Source organism: Perca fluviatilis, chromosome 16 (genome assembly GCF_010015445.1).
Source record: "Perca fluviatilis chromosome 16, GENO_Pfluv_1.0, whole genome shotgun sequence".
Classification (NCBI taxonomy): Eukaryota; Metazoa; Chordata; class Actinopteri; order Perciformes; family Percidae; genus Perca; species Perca fluviatilis.
Genome location: NC_053127.1, coordinates 25,119,046 through 25,139,863, shown reverse-complemented (window position 1 = coordinate 25,139,863; position 20,818 = coordinate 25,119,046). Strand labels below are relative to the sequence as shown.

The following is a 20,818-nucleotide window of genomic DNA, read 5'->3' as shown; positions in this document are numbered from 1 at the left end:
CCCTCAAGTGTTTATTTTCTCCCTCCCAAGTGTTCCAGTAAAGTATTTCCTGAGCCCAATCAAAATAAGAGGACAAGAGCAGAGAGGGTCACTCGTTCTCCTGAACACTGTCCTTTCAATCAAACCACTATAATGAACAAACCAACCTGCAAGGCCACATTACAGCGGGGGGGGGGGGGGATGTCTCCAAAATAAAGGTTTCAAAGGAAAACGATGTTTGCAGGAGTAAATACCTTGATTTTAGTGTGTTTACTATGATCTTAGAACAGCTTCCAGGGTGCTGCAGTGAGGTGAAGATTCAACTTATCGCCTCCAAACAGAAAGAGGGCTGCCATGGGTTTTAATCTCTTACTATGGAGTCACCACTGGCATCTGACAGTCCACACAAAAGCTAAACTAAAATTAATCTGTATCATGCAATTAGGCAGTGACTGTCTAAAATAAGGGCAAAAAACATATTTCTCCTGGTGCTTTGAAAGAAACAATCTGTCAAACAAATTAGCCTTTTTACACATTGGATTAAGAAATGAGTGAATAAAGATTATATCTTTATTCACTCATTTCTTAATTCATCTGTAAGCACACAGTACGTATTAACTGTCCGCAGAGGCTGGCTCTCACTGATAATTTACTGTTGAAAACATCTGGCGGTGCTCTGCAATGAACATTTACACTGGCTCACAGGAGCCATTGCTGATGGAGAAATGAGCAGTATGTAATCAAAATGATCCCACTATACATGGAAATTAAATGACCCTGCTGCTGGGGGCAATAAATCAACAGCCATTGGACTCACCAGCTGCAGTGTCATTACTATGGCTGATGCAGTGGAGCACACTGGTAGCGTACCTGCCTCATCACCCCATATCTCAGGCTCACATTTGAATCATCTTGGTACACCACATCCAGTTTTTGTTTGTCTCCTGATGAATTCTTATATTTAAAAAAAGAAACCTTCCAGTGCTCATTATATGGAAAACGTTATCGTAATTGAACATTCATCTCTGTATGAAACAGCCAAGGCCATTTCCTGTTTGCCCTGCGGTCTAAAACAATGGTTCCTTACTGTACCAATCAGCGAAAGCTGAATGTTAATGAGAATGTGCCAGTGGCTGACTACAATACTAACTTGCTCATTGTCACTTATGTCACATTGTGATGTAACATTTATGCTCCTGAGATCACCAATTGCCTCCACCACATAGCCTAGTTGTGACCATCCTCTCAAATATGATCTTGTTTTCCCTCCAGAACATTACAGTAAAGCAAGCACTAAGGCCCTCAGCATTTGGAACACATTCATGAGATGAGGCTCTCGCTCTATGATAAATCAGCCTCACTCTCTGTGGTGCCTCTTGGGCCTCGACATCTCTGTTTATTTGCTGCAGTGTGCATTTTTGCATAGATTTAAATTCCTGCATTGCTAATTACTCTTCATATTGTTTGGCATTTAATTTCCCAGCCTCATCGTGACACTGAGAGAGTTGGAGAGAACATAGTTGTCTGGCAGACAGTTTTTCTCTCTTTATGACAGCTAGCTGGGTGGAGGAGCAATTAGTGTCACCTGAAGTCATTCCTCTCGGGATGACTAGGCCCCATGAAAACTCATCTCAGAAAAGTCCTGGCACCTTTTTAAAAAGCTCATCAAGATCAAACTGGCCTTCTTTATGTCCTGCCTACTCCCCCAAGGCACAACATGATGAAGGCTTCCCTCTGCCTCATCTCAAGTTGATTAAAGGTAGCAAGCCTGTCTTGGCCTCCATTACTCAGTCAGGCTCAGTTTCTCTGCGACATATCTGCTACGTGATGCGTTCTTTGTGATTCTGGTGAGTCACAGAATGACCTAAGCATGTGCATAACCTTGTTAAAATGTCACGTTTAGTATGTCAGTGGCGAGGACTACAGGCATCATTGCATTTTAAAGAGGAAATGTGTCGAGACTTTCGGTGGAAATTTCACAACACTTTCTTGTGGCCCTTCCATTTGATAAAAGCACTAGCTGTCACTGAACACCAACAAAACAAATGTAATTCCCTCCCTCATCAGCCACACTCCACCAGGTTCAATGCCATGTGCATTTTTGCTTCTTTTGTAAGAAATACTGGAATTAAAATGAGACTGCAAGGATCAATACAGCAATTCACCTAGCACAGGGAGGAGGCTGTGTGTCAAGTATTGCTTCTGCTTATTAACATGACTATTGATTGGAGTCAGAGGAGCGTGGTCGCAGAGGCAGCATCAAATACCAATCGTTAACCCTTGAGTCAGGGTTAGCTATAAACACTTGGCATGTTCTCTAACATCTCAATCAGGTTCATTTCACTGACAATGCACCTCAACAATATTTTATCCCTACCGTAGATGTAACTCACTAGTACATGTAGCCTTGAGCTCATTAGATGTTTGGAGTTTGAAGTTGTATTTCATTTTTTCTGGAAACGTTTGAAACAATATTCATTCATTTGTGGATGAAAAACTTGGAAGCTATAATTTGAGACTGAAGGCATTTGTTTGATATTTATAAAATATAATTAAAGAAAAGTACCAAAAAAAGGTTTTGTGTTCTCTTTCACTTGATGGTCACTTCCTATTTTAACCAACATAATCAAGAGAATAAAATAAAAAGTATTAATGAGAATCAATTAGATGCAGGTGAAGCTAGAGTGGTGTAAATTCATTCATATATCGCCAGGTTCACCACAATAACTGGCACTGCTTAAGACAGGGTAGAGGATAGACAAATAGAAAAACTTATAAATGAGAGCAGGATGAAAATAGTAAAAAAAAAAAAAAACGGTGCAAGAGTTGGGAGAGGGATGGAGAAGAGCAAAAAAAATTAGATATACAGTATTGCCCTCAAAATCCTCTCTCACCATCCTTTTAAATGATGCTGCTTCAACCTGTCAGAAAATGGAAACACTCCCCCAATCTGCCTTTGTGGCAGTGGGAGAAATTGGCCATGTCTGGGCTCATAACCCCTGAAATGTATCAACCTCTCTCAGTCCCTCCCACACAATACATTCATTTTTTAGCAAGAGTGCAGGGATGTGGCCACCATGAAACAGAGCTGGAACAACCTGTGCAGAGCCTCACATGGTAGCTCCTTTAGACCCAAGCAGGTAGATCAGTGAGCAGAGAAGAAGGAGAAATCAGAGTGGGACAGATGGCCTGGAAAGAGCTGATAGCTAGCTAACCCACTGGATTTATTTGATCAAATAAAAAAAAGCTCCAACACAGATTTTAAGCACTTTAATGCCACAGCCCAGTTCTGGAAAACCTCCATCTGTCCTCTAAAACCTTATTGCAAAAGTGACTGCAGTGAAGAGGAGGAGACAGATAGAGGACAGAAATAAGATGTGCTTAAGATATGGCCAATTCATTGGTAAAAATTACAGTAACCCTCTGTGGCTTAAGAGTTATTCATAATTGCTAAACTTAATATAATAGCTAAGAATGTCAGACAAAAATCTATATTTTACATCATCATCATACATTAACTTATAAGATAATATAGTTTGCACTACCTGTTCAAATGTCCTGCACATATGGTTTTTAAGCTATTTAACTAGGCTAGTGCAGTGTACACTAAAGTGCAAGACCTTTTTAAAAATACATATTTTAAGTGTTTATTACACTATTGGTTTATCTCTGTGCTGAAAGTTGGTGTTACATCAGCCTCCTAATATTTGTGCAATTATTCTGCAAATAAATTGTAATGCGGCCAGAATCACCAGATGGGGCAATGCATTATATGCTATTAGCTGTGGCAGAGGTGTTGAACAGTCAGGCTGAGGGCAGTAAATTCTCCTGATACATTTTTCATCCTCCCTCTCCTTGAAGCTGCCAGAATGCTGAAAGGAGTATTGACTAAGCACAGAAAAGGTCTGATCTTTCTTATTTATTCCCCACCAATCTCTGTGATGTTTTTGAATGCTGGTGAAAATCAGAGGGGTCTCTGAGTGTTGTGTGTGTGTGTGTGTGTGTGTGTGTGTGTGTGTGTGTGTGTGTGTGTGTGTGTGTGTGTGTGTGTGTGTGTGTGTATATATATATATATATATATACTGAAACATAGGTACACTACATCAACATAAATATTTAAATACAGTGTATATATTATACAGTCACCTCATCTGTCCTTCTGAGTTTTTCTTCCACCTAATTCCCTTCCTTTGCCCTTGCAAACTGCTGGTCTGTCTGTGCTATAATGATGACTCCCTTCCATAACGGAGGCCGGTTGCCAAAATAAGAACATGCACTTCAACCATAATGTCCCTCCTATGGCTGCTCTGCTCTAAAGTGTGGAGCAAAAGCTTTTCCCCTGTGTTAATGCTCGGCACTGTAAAGGGTATCAAAACCCAGCTGATCAAAGTAAATACTAAGACATGTATTTCTGTGATTAACAAATACCAGAAAAGAAATATCTGGCTACAAACCAACAAACTGTTTAAGATCCAACCAGAGATATGGCAGAAATCACTGTGTGATGATGACAAATAAGCTCATCAGAGCAATGAAGCAATGAATTTAGTCGCTACAACAATAGTTTGTTTCATTTCTCTTTTCTTATTGGATACTATAATATAAAGGATTAGTATCTTTAAAATGACATAAAACATGATGAAAAGTAGGACTCTCACAATAAAATCCTTTCACTGTTTAATTGAACTATATAAAAACCATCACTGTGGAAAAAACATTAAATATGAAAGGTAAAAATTGTCCTGCTTGCATAACATTTTCTCTGCACACTTCTCCTTCTCAGTCTGTTTTCTCATCTCCTTCATTCCTTTAAAACCCTGGGACCTGGATAGCCTCCAGGCAGAGGAGCTTCACACATTGCTGATGAGAAGGTATGACACATACTTGACTTTAATTTCTGTCTTTCTATCTTCCGTCGCCAGAAACAGAGACCAGGGCTCATCATTCTCTTCAGTTGTGCCAGCAGTTGTCTGTATAGTGTGCCATCAGATCACTATCAGTTTAGCTGTAGGAGGGAGGGAGACTGTGGCCCCATCTGTTCACACGGTGGTGCTGAAACACATGACTTCCCCCTGTTTCTTTATAAGAACTGGTAGATGAGTCGAGGATAAAATATCTATAAGGTCCTTTCCTAGCCTTGCTGTTTTGAGAATGTTCTGGAGAAGCAATGGAAGTTGAGATCTGATATTTCAAATGTGGTGAAATGCATATGAGTGCCTGTGCTTACTGTATGTGGTTCAAAATGTACTTGTATTACCCAGAGGAAGCTATCAGAGAAAAACACACTCAAACATATACTCTGTCAATACTTATCTTAGCCCTCCAGAGGCAGAAAGACAAAGCTCACACATTTTAAAGTCTCCTGTGGTAAATGAGGCGTTTGAGAAATTGCAAATGCCAGGGAACACACACACACACTGTCAGTTAAATTTTTTATAACCTTTTGTGAAAAGACTTACCAAGCAAACATTTCAACCTCGTGCAGACCCCATCACTTGTGCACCCATCTACCCACTCAACCCAACAATTTGTCGCCTGTCTATCTCTGTCAACCCACACAAGACCAGAAAATACTGTTACAGCTAAGACTAAACCAAAATATGTCCATGCTCTTCACTGGTTAAATGGAACCCATTTTTGCAGCATTATTTTACTTTTAGACAATTGTCACCTGATACGGCAGTTCCTCTCAGGTCTACTGAGCTTTATAACGTCTTTGAGCTCATTGTTTTCATCATATGCAGACGCAGGCAGCTGTTTTCAGTTAAAACACTGCCTAGCATTAAACGGCAAACAAAATTAACAAGAAGCTAGTGAACCTATTGGAGCAAGTGCCAGATTATTCCTTATGAGTTGATGGGAGGTAAAAGGAGTGTAACTATTGGACTTACACATTGCAAATGTTACTTTGTGGATGTGTAAATAGGAACTAAAAATGTCAATGTTGTGTATATAGTGCCCAAAAGAATCTATTAATTTTGGTTTAAAGATGCAATTTCAAATTTACCAGTTTATCAGAAGTTGCATATATAGTTTAAAAATTGCTAATAAGGGATAACATTAGGAGGACTGGCGAACCGCCACATGAACGACTCCTTTGGTTCTGTATTTTTTACAAACCAGTCTGCTACTTCAGCACCATGGACAGTGCTATGGGTTATCAATACACAGTTGGGTTACTGATATTTCAGAGCCATGGTCAGGCGATAGATTGTAACTTGCACAAATCTCAATCAGAAAGGATCATTGAGTCAGACAGACTAGACTAAACAATCCCTCTGTCCCTGCATTCTCTCTGCTGCTGGTGGATGGAGAGGGAGGATTGCAGGTTTACAAGTGGCATGCATTTTGATAATTTTGCTAACAAGGGAATCTCATCCCCCCTCAAATTGCCTACTGGATCACATAATAGAGCCAGTACTGACCTGAACCTCAATGCCATATCCCAGGTAGACCGTAACCAGATAGTTACACTCCACTCCAGAGTCAAGTTGCTGCAGGATTTCGATGTTACCCTCAGGGTCAGTGAAATTCAGGCCGCATGGCTCTGTGGGAGACAGTGAAAAGACAAGTTATTCCCTTTTTCCCAGACCACTGATCTTTCTGACAGCCCACCTGTGTCACCATGGCCCCGTAACCCTCTAACTATCTCTGCAGATCTCCTCTCCGACACTGCTCATCTGGGCCGTCAGCCCTCTGTGGCCAGTGGAAAGGACAGTCAGGACACATCAGGAAAAATCTGATTGTTTCTGACACATGAGCGGCTCTGTTATCCCTGGTGGAGAGATGAATGGTGTGCAGCATGCGAAATGAACAGCAGTGATGTTGATGACCTGATGCTTTATTCTCTTCTCCTCTGGGATAAATGTGTTTAATCTTAGGGGGAAGGTTCTCTCAATTTTTTATTTCCATCGGGGCAAAAGTTATTTGGATGCTGATGCTATTTATTTCACAAAGTTGCTTGAATGTTCTGCTCAGTACATCTTTGAAAGTCAGAGAAAACATGCCTACCTGCTGTTTGCATGGTGGTGATGGTGGTGATAATGGTTGTGGACGCTGTGTTGGGGAGTGGATAACCAGGGCTGGTTTTGTTTTTCAGTGCAGTCTCCCTTGCCTCCCCTTTCTCCATCTTCATTGAGGAGGGTGCAAGTGTAGCCTCTACAGGAGAAGGACTCCAACTTTGAGGTTGACTTCTCTGCAATGTTAAGGAAGCCACTGGGTTTTCACTGATTGAACCTATATTATTTGGTGTCACTTGAGTGGTGAGGGAGTCTGTTGTTGGCTCTACCTTGTCAACCCCCATGGTCTTAGAGGACTTCTTTTGAGGGAGAGACATGGGCGGCCTTGGTGTTGTGGGAGTAAATGTGGTCAGTGGGGAGGTGGCAGCCTCAGTGGCAGTAGTGGCAATGTCTGAGAAAGGTGGGGCATCTTCATGGGGCACCAGCTGAGTGACAGGGTCTCCTGCATCTGAGGCAGACACGGAGCCTGGCATGGTGGAATATGCAGCCACAGAGCCATCGCTCCTAAAAAAGTGTTGGTCCCCCTGGAAATCCCTTGTAAGTAGGTGTTCATGAAGCCGCAGGCCCTCGAGGACAGGCCGGTGGTTGGGGATGTTCATTGGTGAGACAGTGGTGACAGAGTGCACTTCGCTCTCTGTGTCCTGTGTTGAGGAGTCCCTGGCAGGGTCTGGTGTTCTCCTACTGATGCCATTGTTTTCCTTTGGAGCTAAGAGTAAAAAGAAAAAGAAAAATGTCCCAGGCCAGTAAGTTACAAAAGTTACATACAGTACACAAGAGCGGTACATCTTTTTCATTATAAAATCATCAAGACTGTGTCAGCCTATAATCTACCAAGATTATGCCTAGATGAGAGGCTGTCCTATTGTATAATTCTTCCACATATTTTGTTGCTATTTAAATCAGTTCTGTGTGTGTGTGTGTGTGTGTGTGTGTGTGTGTGTGGGTGGGGCAAAGTAAGTATAATCCCTTATACCATCCATTATAGAAGCTTCAAAAAAAAAAGTTTAATGGGTCGGCATTTGTAGGTCACTACAAGTAATGTACAGTATGCATGGTATAATAGTATAGTGTGTTGTGTAAGAAAACTGTTTGTTTTCAGATGTATCTTCAGTGTTAAAATCTGATACTTTCTTTCAATTAATTTACATGCCATACTATACATTTCATTAAACTAACATGAATAATATTTTAAGATGCGGCTGATTTATACTGACAGTGTTGAGTAGCACCTTGCAGAAAGCCAATTTATTATCAAAGACAAATTCCACAATCACACTCCGCAGGCAGTAAAATTTCAGAGCGGAAAAACACTAGGCAGAAAAAATATAGCTACTTGTCAGATAAAAAGGTTTAAAAGCACATATTTTTCTGAGGCTAGTATTTTATTTGCTCTTTTTTTCTCCCTATGAAGAGTGACCAACCAAATAATTTAAAGGAACAGTACAGCCCAATATAAAACTCATCTACTTCCCTCTATGCCAGTTTCAACATCAATATATCTTTTACTGTAACAGCTCAAGAAGAAAGACAGGCCAATCAGTTCATGCAGTGTACGCTTTTACTTTTTTGTAGCCAAAATGATTTCCACAGTGAGTCCAAAAGTGCCATATTTACCCCATTAACTGCTACATTTTCCTCACATCAGTTGTTTGGGCAAAATCTAATGAAAGGATGCTTCCTAACACTGCAAATCCTCCAGACAGTGTAAACATTAGCAAAGACAAAGTCTTCGTATGTCATTAGGGGCTTTGACAGGACAGCTATCCTGAAATGATCAACTGTTCTCCAGGCCGGCTGCTAGTTATACTTAGTCAAATAACAACACAGACTGTTTTCCCTCATTTACAAACCTTCATGTGGAAAGAGTTCAGGTTTTAAAATTCTAGTGCTGACTGGCTGTTTTAAACTGTGTGTTGGCAGAATTTGTTTCTATCTTGTTGAGATAGAGGTATGAATACAGGCCTGGACATAAACAGAAAACATCTATGGCAATCACCATCTTTTTAGCATAGTGAGATGAGCTGACTAAAAACACTACAACTGATTTTGAATTCTTGCTTTTATTTTGGCATCAATGTAATCTCCATCTTTTTTTCTTTCCATCTAATTTCATCTAAACATCAAACAATTGTATGTGTTTTTTGTATTGTGTAAATAAGTAAGATAAATATCAAAAACACTGAGGGAGTTCATATAATCCTCTTATGTGTGCATGAAACAATGCCATCAGCTTTGACACTTTAATTAGCTTGCATTCGTTTGTCTTAATGAGGCAGAAAAGCTGCCAGCACACTTTTCATGCTTGGAGATGAAAGGATGTTGTTGACACAGGCAACAAAAGAGTGAGATGTCGTCATGGTGAATCTATTAACTACAGCCCTCCAAGAGGCTAAAGGCTGGAAGTCAAAACAGATGTAAGATTTATTTTAAAATGGTCTTTAGAGGTCAGGTGAATGGTGATACAATGTTTGTGTAGACGATAAATTTCAAGTAAAATACAGTAGCATGTCATGGTTGAAACAATATTCTCAAATGCTTTTCAAGGCAAATTTGTTTGACATTATAAATTGTTGTGCCTTGAAATTCAATTCAATTGTGGTGAGTTTCACAGTCAGTGTATACTTGATCAATTCCCATGTGATCAGTTCTTAACATCTAATTAAAATTGCTTGCATATTCTACAACTGACTGGCTCATTTTGTGTTTATTGATTACAAGCAGGTTACAAGGTACAAGTAGTTGCTTTTCCTGCATATGAAACAGCTGAAATCTGCTTGCCAGGAGGAAAACATTCACCCTGGAAAATTGACTTTGTCTTTATTGATTAAATAAGGATTCCCATAACAGGAAACATGCATTTAGGTTTTAAATGAGAATTGGTGACTGAATTAATGTGAAAATGAACTGTGCCACAGGAGAAGCTCTGCTTTGCTCGTAAAACATCAATAGTAGATGTAAGCCCTCCCCCATGCTATTTGCAATTTCTCTTGAATCGTTAGCCCAAGCCATAAGGCAAAATAAAATCTGTAATATTCAGATTATATCCAGTAGCAGCTCAATATCACTATTTGCAGATGATATTTTGTTGTACATTGCTGATCTTGAGGACTCTTTCTTTTAAGATCTTAAGCGAATTTGGCTCAATCTTTGGCTATAAAATTCACTGGAATAAATCTAATCTTCTTGTACTGAACAACAGACATTAACCATTAGTGCCACAATACCAATCCAAAGCAAAATTACATATTTGGGCATCACCATACACGCATCCTTACAGCAAATTGTCCAGGACAACTATGAAACTATATTAAGTAGTGTTCAAAGGGATCTGGCCAATTGGTCTGCGCTGCCGGCATCACTATGCTCCAGGATTACTGTTGTTAAAATGAACATAGTTCCTCGTGTGAATTTCTTAAGTACAATAATCCCCTTACCCCCACCGATAAATTTCTGAAAGAAACTTGATACCTTAATTCGGCAATATATTTGGAATAATAAACAACCTAGGCTAAAATACTCTACTCTGCAACGTACCTCAAACACAGGAGGCTTGGCCCTCCCCAACCTTAAAAGGTATATCACAGAGCCTTTCAGCTACGGGCCCTCAGAGTGTGGATGAACCCCTCATCTACAGTCCCATGGAGAGAAATAGAGCAAAACCTCACTGAAAATCTAAGACTGCAAGACCTTGCCTTTGCAGGTGTGTGCCCAAAACAGTGTATGCTAGCCTATGGCCCTATTTTCACCAACACATTGACCAACTTTAAACAGGTCGAGGAGCAACTAGGCTACACCAACGAGACGGCATTTAAATTTGGCATAATACACACTTAATGTCTGGCAACAAACCCTTTGTTTGTAAGCAGTGGAGTGACAGAGGCATTTATACTGTTAACCAGCTATTCAATGAGAAAGGTATGTTGAGTTTTGTAGATCTAAGAGCTAGTTTTGAGGTCCCTCAGACATCCTTTTTCTTTTATCTCTGCTTAAGATCGGCCCTAAAATGTTATGGAGTGCCATGGGGGAACAGTCCTGAGCCACACCCAGTCACTAAATGGCTTGTTGATTTTCCTGTGAGAGGATTGGTGTCCAGGATCTACGCTAAACTGATGCAAGTCTCCATGGGAGAACTCCCCATAACCAAGAAAATGATAGCTCAGCGCTGGCTTCCCCCCACTCGCTTTGTATAAAACAGTGGTTGGCATATTTTCTAGGCATAGTTATGCTTGAGCTCTCTACATCAATGATTAACAAAGCCAAATTATCGGCTACAGACCTATGCAAAACGCAGCAGCACAAGTATCAGTCCTAATGACCTAAGCATCACAAGAATTAGAGGAGAGTGACTAGGCAAAGTGTGATTTCTGATTTTGTTTATTTGTTTGTTTTTATTTTCCTTGAGACCGCAGAGGGTGGGGGATGGGAGAGGGTTTTTGTTCTTGATCAATTGTGTTTGTCCGTTCTGTATGTTTAAAAATATAAAAATAATTTTAAAAAAAGTAGATGTAAGCCACTGTAACATTTTGCTGATGCAGAGTTGTTTTACCACCATCTAGCACGCTAATAAAAGTTTGATCGGGCTATTAAAAGGAAGAGTAAACAATTTTGTTACAAAGCCTCTCCTAGGCTGACAAAATTGACACATGGTTTTACATTATACTGGCAGATGCGACAACACCACATTATCTTTCTTGGGTACAGAAGCAATTCAAAGATCTTTTGATGTTCTAAGATGGAGGAAAAACATTTCCTTGTAGCCTTATTCTGTCACAACAAGAGCAGCGAAAGCTGCACTATAAAGACAAACTAAGCATATTTGACATGTCTCACAACCAGCGAGAATAAAGAGTGTAAGGGGAGGTCTTCATGAATGATTGAAGTTTATAAGGCTGTCCCCCCTCCTCCTCATAATTGCAAAGTGTAGAGGAATCTCTAACATAGTTTATTGTAAAGCTGGGGAATAATGCTTTTGACATTATTGTTATTGCTGCACCGAACTGCAACTGAGGCATGCCTTTTTATTTCTTATATTTGTCTCTCTCTCTCTTTTTTTTTTTTTTTTTTTTTTTTTCTCTCTCTCTGTTCTCTCTCTCTCTCTCTTCTTCTTTTTTTTTTTTTTCTCTCTCTCTCTCTCTCTCTCTCTCTCTCTCTCTCTCTCTCTCTCTCTATGTCTCTATCTATGTTGGTCAGCTATTGACCAACGAGTTGCTGCCCTTCAGTCAGAATATCGAGTGAAAGTGGAGAGTGAGAATGAAGAACTGGATTTAACCAGAGTTTCTCATACACAGATCAATACAGGATCAATGTGTACAGGTTGGAGACCTCACCCTGGTGATTAGAGGAGTGCGTACTGCTACCAAACTTGTCTAATTTCTCAACCTTAATTGGATGTTTACAGTTGAGGTTTCACCGAAGAGAGCTTAAAAACTGAATTTTAAATGCAAATTTCTGAGTATTAATGTAATGTAAATCAATAAATGCCAAATAGGAAACTAGTTTTATTTACACATGTATGGCAGTCAGTGATTGCTAATCTTTTCTGTAAATTATGTGACATACCTTACATCTGAGCTGCTGAAAATCCAGACAGATGAAAGATGAAATGAAGACTATATTGTGAAATTTAATATTTACACAAACATAAGTACAATGACATCGTAACAATTAAGACCACAAGCCTACATACAGTAGCAAGAGAAAATAGGCTTTTGTAGAACAGCTATTTTCATGTCGTCAACAAACATTTTGTTTAACAAGCTAAACAAATTATGTTCATTTGACATGTAATAAAATTACAACCTTTGCCAGACCCTGTTTCTTTCTATAGAAACCTGGGCAGTTCCTGTTCTCATGTGATTCCATCCACAGTTAGAAATCACACCCTCCTGCCAGACAATTTATTGTGCTTGAAGGACTCCAATCAGATATAGATGTAATATGCTGGCATAACCAGGCTACTGTCAGAACAAAGTGATCTTGATGTGCACTGTCAGGTCCAAAGAATGTGTGTCATGCTATCATATTTAACCATTCAAACAGCAGCAAGTTGCATCGTCACAGGCACTGAATACAATCACAAAGAGATGATAGATGCTAACATGTGTGACAGTTGTGTTGTGTATTGTACAGTACCACAAGTTGTCAAAATGTTTTGCTATAGGGTATAGTGTGCAAGTGACAGCAGCCGCAGCAGCAGCCATACGTAGGTGCTGATGTGAAATTTAATATATCTCAGTTAAACTTGATTTACTGCAGTAGATCCAACAGCTAAAAGTAGATGCCATGCTGCACACTTGAGAGGTTATGCGTGTAACTGCATTACACCACACCACACCACACCACACTGAAGCTGGTTAATTACTGTTGAGCTAATTCATAAATTAAAGGTGGTAATTACCGTGACAGAATGAGATTAGTTATTTTATTCAGAGCAGTGTCACAAATACATTAAAATACCATTTATTGTCTTTGGGGAAATTTACTTAGTGAAATGTTTCTCTGTATGCATATTTAGTAAAGCCCATGTAGGACATGTGAGGGTCTCAGAGGAAGCTGGGGGTCCTAAGAGTGTGGGAAACTTCCTGAGGTCAAGTGAATTGAGTTGTTGTGTAAATGAATACACAGTTCTTACTTTGTTTGGCATATTCTAATCCTTTGCTGGGTTAAATTAATGTTTTATATGTGTGTGTGTGTGAGTGTGTGTGTGTGTGTGAAGTCCTACTCTAAATCTTTAAAGGTTGTCTTGCTGGATAAAGTATGAAAATGAAGAGGATGTTATGTCACTAATACATTGCCCACACAGTTTACCATTTTGTTTTTCAAACCTTTTCTTGCTTTTAATATCTTGTCAAGTTCTTGTGTTTTCATGCTGTCTTGCAGCAAAAAGAATGTCCTTCGTGGGACATTATCTGGACTTAACTGAACGTGGCTGTTCATTTGTTTAGAAGGCAAATGTGGTTTGCAGAAGATTTATACAATGATAAAGCAGGTTTGCAGTTCTTTGTCTCATCTCTACTAACTAGATTATAATAAAGAGTGTCCGGGCCATCCTGATTATGTGTGAGTGGAGATACAAGCTCATGCTTTGCCCTGATATCCCATGGATCCATGGCAACCTCTCCGTCGACACTGACTTAGATGACAGAGTGAGCAATCATATGGTAATCCTCCTCAAGATGGCAACACATAGCCTCCTCTCTTCAGTTGCATATCAATGGAGTCATCAGTGAACACTCCAGTGCATGGAGAGAGCACTAATAAGATGGGACAAGCCACACTTGAGACAGGCTGCTGATCAACATCAATCTTCTTATATCCAGGGGCTTTATTTCCTTATTATTACAGAGAGCCACTAGACAAGCAAATCAATAAGCAGCTTCCGCTGGGCTCAGATACGAGGCCTTCATATTACTCTACATGACTCCTTTTAGGGTCCTCAGTGGAGCTTAGAGCTCATGAATTTATTCTAACATAAGGTGAACATTTCCTCGTAGTGGCATTTGGTTGCAGCATGTGCAGATTCTATACTTGTTTGCATGCAGCCATAAGGAAAGACTATAGGAAATAATGGGGTGAAACTGATGAATGATTCCATTAGTTAAGTTTAGGAAATGATAATTTTATTTGGTTTGTGGGTGTGACAAGTGCATGGGGCTGGAAATACATCATAAAAAAAAAAAAATGTAGCAGGAAGAAAATGAAATTAAGTGAGCTCTGGCTGAAAGAATAAGCCTTTAAAAAAAAAAGGTCACAAATCCGACGGTGATTTCCAGTCTAAAATCAGAATAGTGCATCCATGACTGTGCAGAGATTCCAATTTCTGAGCCTCACATATTTCTTTTACTGTCTGATTTTTGAGTCGTGACGATAACAGCATATTGAAATGAGACACACTCTTATCCTCCATCTGCCCTTTGACTTCATTGAGCGGAACCATAACTTTTCCCTTTCATTTATCACAGCCTGTCTGTGTTCCGGTTCATTGAGCATTGTCCTTCAGACAGGCTTTAAACAAACTGTGTCTTAATGGTGCTAGGAAGCTCGTAAGACCTGACCTTTAAGCTGGAGCAGAACAAAAACAAAGCTACCCAGCCCCGCTATTTGCATGAAATCTACTGTAAAGGACTAAAGCTGCAGGGGCTAAATGGGCCAACCTTAAACAAATCTGAACTCTATGATTAAGGGTTGAATGTGGTGTAATTGGCAATTATTTATTTTATAATCTATAATTTTGCTAGCTAAATCAATTTTCATTTCTCATGCCACAGTTCTCCCCATTTTGTCTTCATGTGTGCATTCTTTGCTGTTCACGTTTTTTACGTTGTTTCTACCAACTAAGGAATGAATGAGTGCATGTCTTGTACAAATGCCTGGTATTAAAATCACATAATTTTCTGTAATCATGGCAGAATCTTTCTTATATAGAAGCTGGATCCTTGTTGTGTTTCAATTTACCAATGTACTGCATCCTAGAAAAAAACTGGGAAGAATATCTCTTTTCACACTTCATTTCCTCCCATTAGAGTAATTTATCTTTTCATTTTCTCCTCATTTACTCCATGGTGGTGTCAATTAAGAATAGAGCTGTGTGTGAAAGAAGACATACAACTTTCAAATATGTAGTGGATTCCTTCAGTGTAATGAGAGAAAGTTCTGGATTAACAGAAGATGCATTGTATAACTACAACTTGGCTCCCTACTTAGTATTATTAGATCCCAGGTGAATACTTTGACATTGAAATTATATAACACCAATATTTAGAGGACACAATATGCAATGTACACATAAGTACAGTAATGGATTATTCTCTGAGGGTGCAGGTTGTACATCTGGCTCTCCTCCTCACAACACAGACATTAGTGGTGAATGTAAAAGCTGCTCAATTGATGTCACCCATCTCCCATTCATCCCTCTTCAAAACAATCTCCAGCTCCAAAAAACTCCCATCAACCCCAAAGGGGTTTAGTATTATTTTATTATTACTCAATGTACTGTACAAAAAAGCCTCTTGGACCATAGACGTCCGCAATGATGGAATTTTTGGCTAATCTGCATAATGTGAAAAACGTCAAATGAATAGAACTTTCTAAATTTTGATCCTATCAACAATAAATAAATGAGCAAGATTGGTGAACAAACATGGCCGCCATCATTTAAAGAATTACGCCAAGGGTCAGGCTTAGCAGTAAATTGGTCTATGTACCGTTTCGTTAAGGTGTGTGTGGTTGGTTTCACCACTTTTTCAATAAAGCATTAAACCATCTGAAGTGGTTTTGCTCAGCTTTGTGAAGCTACAAACCCGCTCAACTCTGCTTGCTGCTTTGAATTTTGGCAACTGGACTGATTCCCAAGCCTCCAATATCAGGTGGTAGAGTATTTGCCTGACACTCAGAAGGTTGGCGGTTCAACCCCAGGACCTGCAAGTTGATATCAAGTGAATGAATCTGATTGAAAGGTACCTGTAACAAGTGAAAGGGCTTTAAGAAGCCGAAAAAAGGGTTTGAACCTGCAAATTGCTGCTTCTGGTTGTATTGGTTTTTATTTTTTATATAAAAATAAACTGAACTAAACTGAGTAACTGTCAATGGTCTGTGCAAGCATGGCAGTATTTGGCCATAGAGACATAAAGGTACCATAGAGGTAAAAAGTAAGTTAGCTGAGCTTACTTGGCACCCTGCTATGTTCACTGCTGTTTTAGTCAGCTTTTATTGCAACAGAAAGGAAGAAAAGGAGTAAACCCAGATTTAGTTGTAATTACATTTTGTAGTGGTCACTACTTATTGTTAAATTTTTTGTTAAAAACCATATTCATTACTAAATCACAGTAGTTGTTTGTAATAATCAGCTTAAGTATGCAGTGCACAGATCATATTACTGTAAGCAGGGATAACTAAGGATGTTAAGTTTCTGTATGGGAGGGGCGGGGTCATTTGAACTGTTCTGTGATGCAAAGGCTCATGGGAAACAAAATATATGTTCTGAACGGTTTCTGTCCTAGTTAAAGTGTGTTTTATTATTGTTTTGTTAATGTTGGGTGCGCATTTATTTTCTTCTGCATTTATTGTTGCGCCATGACCGAGACCCGGGTGGGGACTGATGGCTTCTGGGCAGTGAGGAAGCATAATACACAGAGTGGAAATCAGTAACTCTGTCTTCTGAGGGAAACACTCTTTGCAGCACCCCATATTGGTGAATGCCTGTGTTAGAAGTTGCTTGTTTTCCCAACTAATTATCTCAGAACAAATGTGTTCAATACCTTGTTCTTGAAATTAGATTGTCATAAAGAAAAACACATTTATGTTAGCAAATTACTTACTTAGTAGTGAGAAGTAGCCTAATGTGTTTACTTAATATGCTTATTTCAGACAACGTGACTCCAGAAAAAATCATTTATGTCTGCTAACGATTTTTAGTACTGACTACTAATGTAGACTTGCTTTGTCTACTGCACCAACTTAACGCTCTGTGTTAATACAACTTCACTTATTAAGTTTCCCCTTGTGTAAAAAACCATAGACTGGTTCCACATTCCAAATTTAAAGTCAACTTATTCGGGATAACAGGGACCATTCTTTTTTTAATAGTTTTAAAAGAAATACTTCAAGGTAAGTATCCATAATATTTTTTGGTAAAATGAATCCAGCATCAGGCCTGCAGCTCACTTCACTCTGGCACAATTATCCAAACAGTTTCCCTCATCCGAACACTCATGCAAATAAGAAATCTGTTGCCTCAGTCTTACACTCTGTGGGAGTCTTCTCCTGCAGACTCACCTTCCTTTGAAACAGGCCTCCTGGCATTCGCAGTGAAACAGTCTCTGTGTCTATTTAAGTACATACTTAAGATTCAGTAGAGTTTACCTTGTGCCTTATTTCTCACCTGACCAGCTGTTCAATTTGTCTCCCCCCTTTCATGGTGTGACATACAGTACACTACCACTTCTGTGATTTGTGGTGCCTGGTGCACTCACTCGCATACAGTACACAAACTTCTGGGTAACCCTGTTTCAACACAACTCTGTAGTTCCCTTCAAACCCACTGTCACACTCACGTTATTCTTTTGTCAGTGACAACCCAAAAGTGGACAAAGGCCATTAAAATGGTTATGCTGTGTCATTTTTCAGGATGATATTAGAGGCGATGATTAATGCTATTTTTTTCAAAAAATCAGGCTGAACATTTGCGCTGTGATATCTCAAATTGTGGTTTTAGTTTCCTGATCTCTTGCTTCGGGCCAGTGCTGATGATTTCCACATGCTGCCATGAAGAGCTTGTATTTCATCAACGATTTCTGATATGGCTAATAACACAGGGGAAATCTATGGTTCTTAGGGAATTGTCTATGAATTTCATCTGCAAACAGTTTCCCTCCCTTCACTAGTTCATGTTTTAAAGCGTTGATGTGACTGTCCATGGATGGAAGGGAAAGGGTGATTACTGTAATACATCTGGAAAGCAGAGCAGAAGCGATCGTATTCGTAGTGTGAGCCTTGACCTTTATGAATTTACAGGATTGGTTCGAAGGAGGTGGACGAGCAGACACTTTGGTGCTTACATCTCCTAGAATCTGTCCACAAGTATTTTCTGTGCTTTCTGTTCGAGAATGCAAGCATAATAAAGTGGTCAAAGCGACTAGAAAGGAAGAGAAACGTCAGGAGGAGCAGAGATGCACTGTGTTTGAACAACCCAGTCTCACGGCACTTCGAAAAGAAATCTATTAGATAGTGATACCATCACGATATTTTGAAGATTTTCGTGATGGGGTTACTTTTTTCACAACAGCAGGCCTACAAGTCAAAACAAATGCACAGTCAAACAAGCCATTAGGCTGTATTTCTAAAGACTGAACTGTAGGGTTTTTATATAGGCCTAGTATTTTTCTGCAACAAGGCAAATCAAAGTGCATAGCATAAAACATTATTTTTCATTATTGGTATTTTTATAAATTCTCACGTACAACGTTCAGCAATCTTTCACAAACGCTGAGCGGTAATTACTACGTCACTTCCGGAGTCTTCAGCTGATTTTTTTTAAATGTTATTACGTTGCATAACTTACTGGAACAAAACTGAATAACGTGTTGTTGCTGGTGACAAAACCCCTGATTAAATATGTACATTGAAGCGATACTGGCGTTAAAAACCCGCTGATCACTGTCCGATTCTCTGATATGAATGCCCACATTGCACTGTGGGATATCGGCTTTGAATGCACCCAGCTCGGCTTATATCGTAGCCTACTGTTCTGTCTTATTTACTGTAATATTTCACCGGTAATAAAACCGAAATGCATACCATGTAACATCTAAATAAATGTTGATAGATGTAGTGTTATAGTTTTCAAAATATCAATAAACAACAAAGCAATCCAGCTTCCGAAATGTTGGTTTGAAATAGTTGTAGGTTTATTACACATGATAGTTGAATCTCTTGAAAGGAAAGACACAGAGAGATAGAAAGACCAACCATTAGGTTATCATTCTTCGAGGGAGATGTCATTTTCTTCCCTCTAAACATGACAGATACATCTGCTGGAACAGCAGCTGGAGCTGTAAAATTGCATCTACTGTAAGTGGAGTGACGACATTCACCTAAGCAAAGAAAAGAGGCTAGAGTCTATTGTTCTTGCTTTGATCAGAACCACTGGCTTATTTCTTACAATAGAGCTTTCTATTCTATATTGTTCCATTAACAGTTAAGTTATTGGCATCTGATTCATACAGAGTATCATGCAGTGTTAAAAGAGAACAGTGCAGCAGCTGTCATGAACTTTTTCCATTTCTCTACTAACCAATGTATTTTATTCACACAGTGGTATTGTATTAGTTGTGGTAGTATTGCACTCGTCAGTCCTTTTTTTAACAATGAAAAACCATTTCAAGCATTTGAAAATGTAATCAAATCTTGTCATCTTCTAACTGCATCAAATCAACAATTTCACAAAGACATTTTTCAAAGCAATCTTGAACCAAATATAAAACACAAACAATAATAAGCTAAATCCTGGAGGGACTGACGAGAGTTAGCGAGAAGTGGAGAGAGAGATGTCTTCGAGCAGAGGAATTTTAATATGCTGGCTGCATGTAATGTTGGAATTAGTTGTATGCGTTTTGGCAGGGGGATGCCAGAGAGCAAAGCCAGGTGAGGGTCTGTGAGTACACAAGTCTGAAAACATAAATGCTGTAAACCAAAACACAAGCTGCCTATTGGGAGGTGAGGGGAAACAATATTAACACTGACAGTGATGGATGATGCTGCTTCTTGTAGAGGTCTGATAGATACAGCTGAAAAAGCACCATGTTCTACTAAAAGGTGCATTCCATGTGTGTTTCACACACACACAGGTAAAACCTGCATTTGTAAGGGAAAATTGAACAATACCAATTTGCATGAAGATAGATGGGCCTTTTTCATCTATATTTGACTAATATAGTTTATTTAGACTGTTGAAGTAAATGTTACATATACCTGAAAACATGTTCATTCTGCACAGCACCACCTGCATTCCCTCTGAGCAGTTGTGTTTGTTGATGTCCAATCTTAGAGGTATGAAGCACCACTGTTTAATTTGCTAAACTGCTAGATTGCTAATAAGCAATCAGCTTGCACATCTGGTATATATTAGCTGTTGATTTCCCACACCTCTACCTCCTCCTGATGATTCAATTTCAATTAAAACTAATAGCTTGAAACAGCAAACATATCATTTGTTTTGTTATATCAGTGGAACCCGTAGTCAAAATAACAAATTTCAGCTAAAATTGTTATATATACAGCATATGATTTATAATCTATTTTGCTAGAAAAAGCGATACTTTACT

General features: G+C 39.2%; 1 protein-coding gene across 3 annotated transcripts in view; it reads right to left on the bottom strand.

Annotated features, from left to right (window-relative positions):
* The window catches only part of sez6a (seizure related 6 homolog a), a 93,481-nt gene that overhangs the window by 36,541 nt on the left and 36,122 nt on the right, over nucleotides 1-20,818 (bottom strand). For all 3 annotated transcript variants that reach the window (XM_039777431.1, XM_039777429.1, XM_039777430.1), the window contains exons 2-3: nucleotides 6,991-7,704; nucleotides 6,405-6,526 (exon numbers count right to left, since the gene is read on the bottom strand). In XM_039777431.1, the coding sequence (XP_039633365.1) occupies nucleotides 6,405-6,526; nucleotides 6,991-7,704 (836 nt within the window). The remainder of the gene's footprint in view (nucleotides 1-6,404; nucleotides 6,527-6,990; nucleotides 7,705-20,818) is intronic.